This window comes from Podospora anserina, chromosome 7, assembly GCF_000226545.1.
Source record: "Podospora anserina S mat+ genomic DNA chromosome 7, supercontig 1".
Lineage (NCBI taxonomy): Eukaryota > Fungi > Ascomycota > Sordariomycetes > Sordariales > Podosporaceae > Podospora > Podospora anserina.
Window position 1 is genome coordinate 1,323,198 of NW_001914854.1, and position 13,428 is coordinate 1,336,625.

At 53.5% G+C, this 13,428-nt stretch overlaps 3 protein-coding genes across 3 annotated transcripts, besides 1 other annotated feature; 2 read left to right on the forward strand and 1 right to left on the reverse strand.

The window, feature by feature from the left end:
• Positions 1-120: part of a repeat region (rgion triplique sur le chromosome 4 et le chromosome 6) that runs on past the window's edge.
• A 2,024-nt stretch (positions 121-2,144) lies between these two features.
• Positions 2,145-4,748, reverse strand: PODANS_7_5670 (uncharacterized protein; the record flags this gene model as incomplete). The annotated part of the gene is made up of 1 exon (XM_001907887.1): positions 2,145-4,748. One exon carries the CDS (start codon positions 4,746-4,748, stop codon positions 2,145-2,147), a length of 2,604 nt encoding a protein of 867 aa, XP_001907922.1.
• Positions 4,749-5,575: 827 nt separating this feature from the next.
• PODANS_7_5680 (uncharacterized protein) lies at positions 5,576-9,703 on the forward strand (the record flags this gene model as incomplete). Its single annotated transcript, XM_001907888.1, has 4 exons — positions 5,576-5,647; positions 5,689-5,782; positions 5,843-5,905; positions 5,955-9,703. 4 exons carry the CDS (start codon positions 5,576-5,578, stop codon positions 9,701-9,703), a joined length of 3,978 nt encoding a protein of 1,325 aa, XP_001907923.1.
• A 1,740-nt stretch (positions 9,704-11,443) lies between these two features.
• On the forward strand, positions 11,444-13,427 carry PODANS_7_5690 (uncharacterized protein; the record flags this gene model as incomplete). The annotated part of the gene is made up of 2 exons (XM_001907889.1): positions 11,444-11,672; positions 11,728-13,427. Coding segments are annotated over 2 exons (1,929 nt in total), but the record flags the coding sequence as incomplete, so codon positions are not given.
• Position 13,428: the final 1 nt, after the last annotated feature.

A 13,428-nucleotide genomic window follows, 5' to 3' on the forward strand; every position in this document is an offset into this window, starting at 1 on the left:
GCCTCATAAATATATGTAGTTGTATCTGTAAGGTGTCCTTGTGTTTTTTTATGTTTTTCGACAGAAATACTAAAATAAGTTAGGCCTGTAACAAACAGGCAACTGCGCGGTGATCCCTAGCCGGGCACCAAGCTCCGTTCCGCCACTCACGCTCCGGCCCTACCGGAGAGAACACGATTGAAAAACGGAGAGCCCAGAAGGAGAATACCGGTGGCTTTTTTTGCGTTTATAGCTGTCCACAGCCATGCCGCCTCACTGCCTATTGCCGAGTCTAGACTCTCGCTGTCCCAACCAGAGTATGACAGTAGCATATTTGCATCAATCCAGGGACGGTGACACCACAGGACAAAAAAAGAGACAATATTAGGGATACCAAGTGAGACCAACCCTACCGGGCCGCATGTTTTTGTTTGTTGTCAGTTGTTTCCAAACCGATGACTCCTGTTGAGAACTTGCACACAATCGGTGCATTATCTTTCCAAATCGCAAAGCCTCATCCTCATCATGCCACACTCTCCGCGCCTTTTCAAAAGATGCTGGAAACTCCAGCCGTAAGGCGGCCGTTGGAAGGGACCTGCTTGCCTGTCTGCCCAGCAAAGCAATGCGAGGCGGCGGTGCAGCGATGCAACCTGGCCTCTCATGATGGCCCGGGGAAGGGGTCGGGGTTGCCTTACGCAAGCAGCCGTTTGAGCGTAGAGACGATAGTCGGGATAGCAAGTCAAGCTTTTGGGACAAAAAAATTGAGACAAAACACCACCACCTCTCTCCCTGACGTACCTATCCAGATCATTGGGGAACTCTCTCCTAAACTTTCACCAACTCTAACATCGGCGGTTTTGTAAATCATCATATCTTGTTGTAAGTGTATTCGGATAAAATTGTCTCTCAGCTCACATCATTCAGTTTTCGTGAACGAACGGCTACCCACACCATCGGAACGGTCATGAAACATTGGGCTACACTACATCCGCGGGGGGGTTCGATAGTCGTGGATGTGTTCTTCATTATCCAACATCACAGCCTTGAGAAGCGGGGTATTGCGTCAGCGTTCAGTCAGTCAGCCATGAACCATCACCAACCTACCCACCTGCCCTTACATTGCTGTGTGTGTGAGGAAATGGCCCGAATAGCCTCATGCAGTTGTCCACCATGTCTTTGTTTTCTGTTGTTTTCGTCATATCCCACCACCTCCACTACACCATTCCTCACCGTAAGAAAGTATCCGGTTGGTGGAAACCTCTCCTGCTACTCCTCCGTACCTTGGCTACGGTAGACACCGCACCCACTCACCGTACACCCAACTGATCAGCCGTACAAAGCGAGATGATATCTGTAAACCCCAATTTTGTAATATCCCATGGTTCACACCCTCTCCTCAAAATCTCACTCAGCAAAAGATGGGCCGGCAACCCGCATAATCATCATCACCAAGGATGTCGAAGATCTCAAACAACCCCACCACTACCCATAGGCATCACGGAGATCATATCAGATGAGCGAGATGATGATATGAGCAACGGCATGGATCTAAACCCGGGTTTTCATAAACGGGATGTGGGTTGGGTTGACGGGCAGCTCCAAGCGAGATGGCTTCAGTGTTTCAGGTTTTCTACCATGTCCCGCAGTTAGAATTGATACCTAACCAACCGTTACCATGTGACGATGAGATGGACAGTCTGATGGGACATTCTCTACGACGATACGTATCCAATATCTTCTTACATCACATTTTTTTGAAAACTTCATTACAATTATTCCCTCTGTACAGATATGTTCAACGGTCCATGATGACCCTCTACCCTGTACCAGTCCTTGGCAACCTGCATCACACCTAGTCTATTAAAAAACGACTCCAGGAGCCCAAACTCCAAAAGGCTGCTCAAATCAATAGGCATTCCTTAGTTTCCAACAATATACGTCTCACCAACCGCATCATAATGTACGCATGTGAGGGTCTGAGCTCACTCTTCCCATCCAAACAAAATCACACACCCATAGTTATAATCCCAAACATAGTTCCAACCCCATCATGCAATGCCATACCTGCCCTCCCCGTCTTATTCCCATCCAAACCAAGCTCGTAGCGTGCTCAAAACCGGCCAAATTCAAACATGGCCCCATCTCAAGGTAGTAGTAGTAATAGGTCAGAGAATAGACAACTCATCATCACTATCATCAGTCGCGCTATCCCCAACCCCCAACGACACTCTCGACGGCCTCGCCGGCCGAAACCTCGCAGGCTTGTTCCTGTTGAGCCAACTGCTCGTGCTATCTCTCGTCACCAACACCTTCTTTCCTGAACTGCTGCTTCCGTCCAAGTCCATCCCTAGCTCATCACCACCTCTGGTGATCGGTCTTGATAGCCGTCTTGGTCTGGCCGAGAGGAGGCATTTCGGAACAACACGGCTTGGTTTGGTAGGCGATGAGGGCGGTTGGTCAAACCCGTCGTCGTCGTCGTTTTCCGGGAAAAAGTTCTCTTTGTTGTTGTCCTCAACTTCTGATTGGTCGTCTTGCTGGGCTTCGGAGGGGGAGGGTTCCGTGATGGGAGAGGTTGGGTCCACATCGTCGTCGTCCTCTGACGCTGAGGAAGAGTTGGGTGCTGTGCCCTGCTCAATGCTGTCTTCTTCCGTGGCAGATGGAGGTTCTTCATGCTCCGAATCATGCTCGCCAAAATCCACCAGATCTTCCGCGTCGACATCATTCTCATCACTGACTTCATCCCCATGGTAGTCCTCTTGACTCTCCTCCTCAGAGTCCAACACCTCCGCAATCCCTGCTGATCGTGCCGCCATCGAACCACGACCAACCCCCTTCTTCCCCCCCACCGTCCCAGGCGTAGCAGCAACCCACTCACTAATAACATCATCCCATTTGATACCCGAAAAATTCCCCCTCCTCCTCCCCCCCTCCGGAACCGGCGTAGCAGCCGCGTTCATCTTCGCCCTCAACCCCTCCGCAAAAGCATGATCCCTCATGTTCCCCGTACTTTCCGCCACGCGAAACGCAGCATCAACCTGGATATTACTCAATGCCCCCCTGGGCAAATCCAATTTCTGAAGCTTTTCGCACAGCTGCAAAAGATACATGTGCGTGTCCAACCTCGTCCCACGAACGCAGTACTGCACTATCGATGCCAACAATGCGATGGTGGCATCATACTGAAGCATCAGACTGGCGTTACCCTTGCAATTGAGCACACCCCTCCATGATGACTCTATCACCGCAGAAGAGGTAGTCGTGTCGACGCAGAGAAAGGAGCAAAGAGCAAAGAGGTAGGTTCCGAGCTTGCGACCTTCCTTTTTGCGGTGTCTGAGTTGTTTGGTGCACGTATCTACCACGTATTGCACCCTTCGTCGGATGGTGGATGTTCGGTCTGTTGGTGACGAAGCAGCTGCCCCTTGGTCCTTTCCTTCCTGGCTGAGAAGAACGACAGCTCCGAGTGCTCCGATGGCATCGACGAGTTGACTTTGTGGTTTGCCGCGAATGCGGGTTTGAGCAACGCCTCTTGGTCGGGTTGGTGAGGCATGGTCGCAGAGAAGTGTCAAAGTGGTGGTGGCCAGCTCAACCACATCATCGCATGGCTTCATTTGTGCTATCCGGGCGATGGTTGAATGCCATAGGTTTCTGAAGCCTCCCGTCAGAATCCACTCTGATGGTAGGAACCCACCTGAAAGTAGTGAGGCTACTTTATTGGGTGTAAGATCAGTGCTGTGACCCAGCGTTTGGATCACTCGTATGGGATGTAATGCTTGACAATGATCAAAGTCATTGTCCCTCGAAGCTGGTCTTGGGTACTGGCGGAATATGAATGTATCGATAAGTGGCATGAATTCATTGCTCGGTAGGTATTCGTGGCATAATCTGATCAGCAAGGTCACTATGTTGTCGTCAAACAGTCCCTCTTCAGCAGCTTCATGAACAATCTGTATGCTGTGAGCTCGTACAGCCAGACAGAGATTCTTCCAACCATCAGCAGGCCCTAGGGCTTCCAACTCGTCGTATATTTCGAACGAGACGCCGCAGTCTTGTGGTTCTGGTTGTGAATCCTGATCCTTTTCGATCTCTTTCTTCTCCCAGCGTATGTAGGCTGGTATCTTCCGGAGACACATTGCCATCAGAGACTTGGGAGCCGCAATATTCTCAACGCGGTCCGGCCTGGTCTTTTTCAACAATGAATCCAGGGCTTTGACGACATGATAAAATAGCGCAAGCCTTTCGGGATCAATAGATGAACGAAGGCGGGCTAGTTCCTCGTCAAACCTGCATCTCTTGACGCAATTCGAGTGGCCGCAGACTGTTATCTCAATTCTGTTTTCTTGGATAACAGGAGAAGACTGCTCGTGGTTTCTGATGCGGCGTAGATGTGGTGTTGGGAAAACGGTATCTTGGGAAGGCCTGGCTCCTGGTAGATTCCGTTGTCTTACTGTACCATCTCTCGGGGGTGTGGTTGTCGCTGATGATGAATCCTCGGCTGGTGACCTTTGCGATCCTTTCCGAGAGTATTTCCGAGTCACTTTCTTTTTGGTCGAGTACTCTTCATCAGACTCGGGATATCCTCTGTCCCTCTTGCCGAGCACGATACTTTTCCGTGGCCGGCCTCTTGTTATTTGGCTCTGCTGGGGCTGTGTTGAATCCGAGTTGCGCCTAACTGCAGCCTTCCGTTCCTTGATCTTTTTGAGAGCGGCGATATGGGCCAAGAGAGGACGGAGCAAACGGTGGCATTGTTTGGCAGTCCATAGCCCCTGCATCACGGGCGCGGACGCCCTCATTTGTTGCCGTTATAGAGTCTTGATTTTCCAAAAGATATAAAGCGCAACGTATTGTATTTATGTACGAATAGGCATGGATAGCAATCGCAGCGGCGTGCGTAATAAGTCGTGTAAGTCAAGTCGATGAGATGCCGCGATGAATGAATGAAGTGGATGTTTTCATTCGTTGTCTGGGGTCAATATGTTTACATCATCCCCGGATGCGGCCTAGCGTGCCACCCAGGATTCTGGAAAGTCGCCAACCCGCCAAGTCTCCCGCACCGCATCGCTGATGCTCAAATCCCGACTCGCCCGACTCGCCCGACTCGTGCCGAGAGGCGACGAGAGGCCCGTGTGTGGGGTACTTGGATACTTGACTCAGTGGGTTGATCACTGAGCCGGCATTGTTTCCGCCCCGCCCCGTTAGGCCGGCCTGAAATCTGCATCATAGGTTGCCGGCAAAGAAAAAAAAAAGTTAGAAGAATATTCAGCGCAAAAAAGATAAAAAAAGAACCCCTCATCAGTTGGCTCAGATCAAGCGCAAGAAAAACACAGTCCTTCTGTCCACTATAGACTGTCTCTTCCTTGCCTGGACGCCTGTATATTCTTCTGATTGGGCCTTTCTTTCCTTTCCTTCCAATTCCTTGGCTCGACGCTCGACACTTCCAATTTTTTCACCCACTTTTTGCTTCGACAGCAAATCTCGAAATACCAACGGCTGGAGGTCGCACCCACATCTTTATAGAACACATTCTACAGCCGCCTTGTCTTTGCTCAGCATTGCATCCTTGCGATATCGGCAACTTAGAAAAAGAAATCAAGTCAACATGGCTGACGCAACATCCACCACTGCTGCTGCTGCCCCTCCCAGTATGCGACCCCTCACTTATATGATGATGGTGGTGGTTCTGCTTGTCTAACACACGAAAAACCTACAGAGGAACCAGTAGCCGACGAGCAAAACGTCGAGAAGCCTGCCGAGACCCAGACCGAAGAGGTGGTGGAGGAGGAGGAGGAGGAGGAGCAGCTTGAAGGTGTGTGACCACCTACCCACCTCATCTACACTATGCCATCCTCTCTAACCTTCCTGATAGACGCTCCCTTCATTGTCAAGATCGTTCTTCCCCACGACGATAAGACCTTTGAACTCCCGGTATGTTGTGTGGTGCCATGTATGGCGCTGGAGGCAGTATGCTAAGACAGAAGCGCAGGTGTCACCATTGGAACAAATCCACGAAATCAGACAATCGATCATTGAACACCCGATTGCTGTACAATACTCGTGTTTCCACCTCGAGCACAATGGGCAGCGCATCAACGACTTCATCAACGTTTCCGATGTTGAGGGCCTCGCCAACAATTCAGAGTTGCATGTGGTGGAGGACCCATACAGCGAAAAGGAGGCCAGAATTCACTTCATCAGGGTCAGGGAGTTGATTGGCGCCGCCGGGGACCGTACCGACACGGTACAGGGCATCCTGTCGGGTGCTTCGGTCTTTGACGATGTGGTAGCCGAGGCTGACAAGCAGGCCGGGGCCGAGGTCGCTGTCCAGGAGTACAACTTCGAGGCGGGCGTGAGCCCCTCCATTTTGCTTCCCAAGGAGCACGAGGCTGCGCCGAAGACTGTCAAGCTGATCACCTTGTCCTCATGGAACCCTCCTCCTGCGCCTCTCAGGCAAAAGGGCCACTTGCTCTACCTGACCATCACAACAAACGAGGGCGAGCAGTTCCAGGTTACCTCCCACGCCGGTGGTTTCTATGTCAACAACTCTTCCAACAGCAAGTTCGACCCATCACCGAAGCAGGACAAGAAGGCTGGTGTTATTTCGGCCCACTCCTTGTACACTCTTCTCGAGAAGCTCTCACCATCGTTTGCTGAAAGCTACGAGGCCTTCCAGAAGTTTGCTAATCGCAAGGATCCCCTCGCCACTTTCCAGATCGGCAACACTGTGCCATCCGCCCCATGGCTCGTGCCATCCACCTCCTCACCTTTGGTTGCTCACATTGCCGACCCTACGAGATCACAGGAGACCTTCCTCCTCGGTGGTGCCGAGAATACCGACTCGCTCCGTGACTGGAACGAGGAGTTTCAATCTGCCAGAGAATTGCCCAAGGATACCATCCAGGACCGTGTCTTCAGAGAGCGACTTATCGCAAAACTCCACGCTGATTACAACGACGCTGCTGCTCGCGGCGCCGTTCTCGTTGCTCGTGGCGAGGTTGCTCCTCTCAACCCTACCGAGGGCCGGGATGCGCAGATTTTTGTCTACAACAACGTCTTCTTCTCGTTCGGAGCTGACGGCGTCGGCACCTTCACCAGCGAGGGCGGCGACGAGGCTGCCAAGGTTGCTACTGGCAAGGACGTTTTCGGTGTGAAGCTCGTGAATCAGCTCGACATTGACGGTCTTTACACTCCTGGCACCGTTGTCGTTGACTACCTTGGCAAGCGGATTGTCGGTCAGAGCATAGTACCTGGCATCTTTAAGCAGCCCGAGCCTGGTGAGAACCAGATTCACTACGGTGCTGTTGATGGCAAGGATGTCGTTGCTGCCGATGAGGCCTTTGCCCCCGGCTTTGCGACGCTTGCTAGCTATCTGCGGGTCAAGAAGCACGCCGTTTGGGACAAAGAGAACAAGCGCCATGATCTCGAAGCCAGTGTTGAGATGAAGGGCCTTCTTGGAACCGACGGTCGCAAGTACGTCCTTGACTTGTACCGCATCACCCCCTTGGATATCCAATGGATGGAGGAGGCCAGCCCCGAGGGTGCTGAGTACCCCCACCGCATGACTGTCCTCCGTCCTGAGCTCGTTGAGTCCTTGAGCAAGCAGAAGGCCCGCGAGTATCTCAGTGCTGAGGTCAGCAAGCGTGACTCTAAGAAGACCAAGGAGGTTAAGGAGGAGACCAAGGAGGAAGCCAAGGAGGAGGCCAAGGAGGAGGCCAAGGAGGAGGCCAAGGAGGAGACCAAGGAGGAGATCAAGGAGGAGGAGGAGAAGAAGGAGAGAGAAGCCAAGGAGGAGGGTGCCGAGGAGGCCGAGGAGAAGAAGGAGGAGGAGAAGACTGATAGGATAGACATGTCTGGCTTCAAGTTTGCCCTGAACCCCGATGTCTTCAGCGGCCAGGTCCCCCAGACCGACGAGGAGAAGGAGGAGATGGCCAAGGACGAGCAAGACGTCCGTGATGCTTGCAAGTATCTCACCGAAACCGTCATCCCCACTCTCTTGCGCGACCTCAAGGAGTCAGATATCAGCTTCCCCATGGATGGTCGCTCTTTGAGCGCTCTCCTCCACCGCCGCGGTATCAACATGCGCTACCTTGGCAAATTGGCCCAGAAGAGCGCTCCGGAGACGACCGACAAGGAGGAGAAGGTTGATGGCGATCGTCTCAAGTGCTTCCGCGAGGTCTGTGTGCGCGAGATGATCGCCAGAGCGTTCAAGCACATCGCTGCCAAGTACCTCAAGAGCCTGCCCTTGTCGCTGACCTCGGCCTGCTTCGCCCACCTTTACAACTGCCTTCTCGGCTTTGGTCTCAACCCCAAGCCCGAGGCTGAGATCGACGAGGCCTACCGCGCCCTTTTCAGCGATGCTGATCTTGCCTTTGAGAAGGTTACTCCTGAGAGTCTCAGGGAGGAGGTCCAGCACGAAGTGGCTCGCCGCTTCAGATACACCCTGGCCGAGAACTGGTACACCGAGGCCAGGCCCGTGCAGCTGCTCCGTGAGACTGCCCTGAAGCTCGGTCTTCAGCTTCAGGCCTCCAAGTTCCACTTCACCCAGGCTGAGGCTGATGCCGCCGCCGCTGCTGCTGCGCCGGCGCCTGCGCCAGTCCAGACTAACGGCCAAGCTGCCACTGAGTCTACCGGCAGCAAGAAGAAGAAGGGCAAGAAGGCTCGTGATGCTTCCCCATCCAGCATTGTCTCGACCACGGTCCCGCACACCTTCAGCTCGGATGACTTCGTCAACGTGGTGCCCCTCATCAAGGACTCTTGCCCCAGGAGCGCCTTGGCCGAAGAGGCTCTCGAGGCTGGCCGTCTCTCTATTTACCAAGGTCAAAAGAAGATCGGCGAGGACCTCCTTCTTGAGTCCCTCTCTCTCCACGAGCAAATCTATGGCCTCGTCCATCCCGAGGTTGCTCAGATGTACCACACCCTTTCTCAGATGTATTTCAACCTAGACCAGAAGGATGCGGCCGTCGAGCTTGCCAGAAAGGCTGTCATTGTGAGCGAGCGGACGCTTGGCATCGACTCGGCCGAGACGGTGTTGAACTACCTCAACTTGAGTCTCTTCCTCCACCAGCGTGGCGACAGCAAGATTGCTCTCGTGTACGCCAGACACGCGCTTGACGTGTGGAAGTTGATTTATGGACCGGACCACCCAGACACCATCACGACGATCAACAACTACGCGGTGATGCTGCAGAGCATCAGGGCCTACACTGAGTCTCGCCGGTGGTTTGAGGAGTCTCTCCGGGTCTGCGATCAGGTCTTTGGCAGAAACTCGATCAACTCTGCCACTCTTCTTTTCCAACTCGCCCAGGCTCTTGCCCTCGACCAGGACGCGAAGGCTGCTGTTGACCGCATGAAGGAAAGCTACAGCATCTTCAAGGCCCTCTTGGGTGCGGACGACAAGAACACCAAGGAGGCCGAGCACTGGCTTACGCAGTTGACACACAATGCTGTGTCCATTGCCAGGCAGACAAAGGAACTTGCGGCCAAGAGAGCGCGTGCCGGCTACAAGTTCACCTCGAGCGGCGTCGGCGTGGGTTCGGTCACTGGTGCGCCCGCGCAGCTTCCTGGCGCCAGGGGAGCTGCTCCTAGTACCAAGGATAGTCGTAACATTGATGAGCTTATGAAGTACATTGAGGGCGGTGACAAGAAGACCAAGGGCGGGAGCGGTGGTGGCAAGAAGCGCCCTGGTAAGGCCAACCCCAAGAGACGGGGTGGCGCTTCCGGCACTGCTTGAATCTAGTTCTTGACGTTGTCTCGCTGTTCTTTTTCCTTGTTTCGGGGCTAGCTTTTCCAGCAAGTTTGGTGCGGGAAAGGGTGAGGGGGGAAACTTTCTCGGGAACAAAAAAGTTTTTTCCATCTCTATCATCTTCTGTCACTGTATAAACTCATAGGGCATTTTTTTTTGCTTCCTTTCTCCATCACTCACACGGTGCGTTGGATGAAGACACATAAACATGGCTCTTATGCACAAACCTCTTGTACTTATTGTCTTTTTTCTCTTTTCGTCGTCATGGCACTTGTACATATTTTACTGCTGGAAAGGCTCAAAACAGGGAAGGGGAAAAAGGGTATTTTATTGATGAATAAAATGGGATGGGGGTTGAGGGAAGGAGGGAGACAAAACATCATTGACGCAAAGCGAAAAAGGTGGAAATGCAGCGATGAGTGATGGGAAAATTGGGAGGGGAGAGTTTATTTTTTGGGGGGGAGATATACAAGCGGGAAAAAAATGAGAAATCTTCACTCCTACAGACTGATGTGGCTTTATTGTTTTGGATTTTGTGGTTGTGAGGTTGGGCGTGTTTTTTCGGTGGGTGGTGGCTGGGGGAGAAGAGTGGTAGGTTTGTTGACAGCCCCTTTTTTTTTTAAGGATACTCCTGACTGGGAGGCTGGGCAGGTTTTATTTGGGGGGGCTGCTTTCACATGGGAGCTTGAGGAGAGGGATTGTCTTTGTTTGCATTTTGATAGAGGTCTTGGCTTAATTACTGCAGAGTTGATTCCAGTACCTGCAGAATTGTTGCCGACTTTGACAGGAGATGGCTCGAGACTCGATGCTCTGACAAAGTGTGGGCAGCCGCCAGTGAATTAAGTTTGAGGCGCAACCCCTTTCCTTGGGTGACTTTTTTTATTGTTTTTATCTCTCACAAGATAAGGTGTCAGTCAAGTGGATATCTTGGAGATTGCACATGGGACACAAAAAAGTTATTGATTTTATTTTTTTGAACTTTTGGGGACGAGGCTGGGCAGAGAATAAAAACAGGGAAAGCAAACAGCCACTTTGCCTGCCTGCCACCTCTTTTTTATCTCCGGATTGGTGAGGGACGACTCCTTTGATGACGAACAAAGTCGACGAGGATTGCACGTGCGTTTCCACAGTTGCCTCCACTGTAAGGGCGAATCCATGGCTGTGATTGGTTGAGTCGAGAGGTCGCGCGCCTTTGAATCGCCCGACGCGAAAAACCAGCGTTCGTGTGGTCAATTAAACAATCGCCCACCTTCACCAAACCAACACCAACAAAAGTGCGCCGACTCGACCAGTCCGAGGACTCCTTCGTCATTGTCTCCCAACGAAGCAATCGCGGGATCGCCCCTCCGACCACTCACACTCCACACGCTCCTTTATATACATTTTTACTTTTTTAAACTTGTTACTGTCGATCAAGTTAAAGTTTATCACGGAGTACTCCCACCAGTTCCTAACCCCAGTGCGCGTGTCGCATTCAAGCAAGCTCCGAGCGACACCTAGAAACCAGGAAGCAGCATCACCCACTCCCACTCCCAACCGCAAAAAGCTCTCTCCTTGAGCTCTCCTCAGCTGCCCTGCGGCTCAACCTCTCTGCTGTCCATTCATTCGTCCACATCCGATAACAACCCCTCACTCGGAACGCCGTCGACACCCATGGTCACAGCCGGCGCATCTTGTTTGCGACAATCCAAATAAAAAAAAAGATAAAAAAAAATACAACATCCAACAATGCCTTCACCCCGCGCACAACGCGCCCGCAGAGAGACTCGCAGCGAGGCTGTCGTCGAGCACTCTTCCCCGTCGCGCCCGTCGAAGCGTCGTAAAAAGGTACCCCATCTCCATCTCCAACCCCGCGCTGGCGCTGGCGCATTTGCAACTGAAGCCGCATCGTCAATGTTTTCCTTGAACCCCTCCCCCTCCTTTTCTTGGACCTGCATCCCACTAGCTCCATCATCATGTATGGGTCGCTAACATGTAATGTGTCAAACGATAGAATGACGACGTCGCCGAAGCTCCCGATGCGGCTGTCGAGCCTGCCGACGAGGGTGATTCCTCGCATGTCGCCGACCAATCGACCACGCCCTTGACGGACGAGGAACTTATAACAAAGGTGTCCCGTAGTCTGCACGCGCCCGCGCAGCCGAACCAGCTCGTCCAGGCCAGCAGGGATCATTCAAACCTGCTTCACGAGAACAATAACGAGGGTGTTCAGGCCTATGCAAAGCTTGCCGCCTCGGACTGGACTTATTTCATCAGGCAGCTCAAGGTCAATATTGGACGCTGTCCCGACCCTCCGGCCGCACCTTCTCCTGCGCCAGCGCCGGCCGACACTCAGGGGAGCTCGGCTCCGCCTGTCGCTGACGACAATGCCGTTCACGTCGATCTCGGACCTAGTAAGATGATTTCGAGGCTGCACGCCGTCATCTACTTTGATGGGGACCAGGAGGCGTGGCGCCTGACGGTCAAAGGTCGCAATGCGCTCAAGGTCGATGGCATCCCTTGGAGGAATGGGCAATCTGGCGTTTTGAAGAGCGGTGAGGTTATCGAGATTGGCGGGGTCGAGATGATGTTTGTCCTCCCTGTTGAGCTTAGCCCGCTCGCCATACACAAACAGTACCTGGAGCGCGCGGGAATCGGGAAGCCGGAACCAGCTGCCGCTCCCGTCCGGTCGGTCCGCCATCCGCTTCCCTCGGGTGATGGCCTTCACTCGAGCTCCCCCAACAAGTCATCTCGAGGTCATGGTGCCCAAAAAACGCTGGCGCCTGCGCCTCCCGACTACAAGCGACCGGGTACGCCCCCCTCGATTCGTCGTGTAGGGTTGGGCGTCAAGGGGCCGAATGTTGATTCCACTCCCGGGCCTATCTTGATGACCAACTCGGATGTCGATCTGAGCCTCGATGAAAATGCGCACATCAAGCCCCAATACAGCTACGCTCAGCTAATCACACAGGCCATCATTTCCACGCCCGATCACAAATGCACACTGGCGGGAATTTACCACTTTATCACTACCAAGTATGCCTACTACCGCCATCAACCAGCTGGTGGCTGGCAGAACTCCATCCGTCACAATCTTTCCCTACACAAAGCGTTTGAAAAGGTGGCAAGGCACTCTGATGAGCCGGGCAAGGGCATGAAGTGGCAGCTGGTGGCCGAGAACCGCGAAGAAATGATCAAGCAAACCTGGCGTGTCGGTCGAGGCGGCCACCGCGGGGCGTCTAGTAATCCGTCCTCACCATCGTCGGCCCAGCTGAACTACATCACCTCGGGACCGCGCGACATGGCCGCAGCCAGGGACCCCGTCTCTTCTGCCCGAAAGAGAAAGGTTTCCCCTTCTGGTTCCCCGCAACCCCGGACGGTTCTCCGCACCACCGAAGCAGCGGCTCACTCCACACCCGTCCGAGCGACCAGGAAACCCCTCCCTGACGAGCCGGGAAAAGATCTTGACGGCAGCCCGTTGCCCCGGGCGGCGAGGAAGCCGGCGGCTTCGAGCGCTCTGGGCAAGGTGGAGAATGCTCCCGGTTCGCCGACGCTGACGTCGAGCTACGACGCGAACGAGGATCACTTGTCGCAGTTCGTCACGCCTGCCCCGCCGAGGGTGCACCCGAGGCTGGCGCCGCCGAGCACGGCGCAGAGGCCGAGTCAGCACATGCCTACTAGTTCGCCGGCAGCCGTTCGGGAACGTGTGCCGTCTGTCGTGATCAAAAGGCACC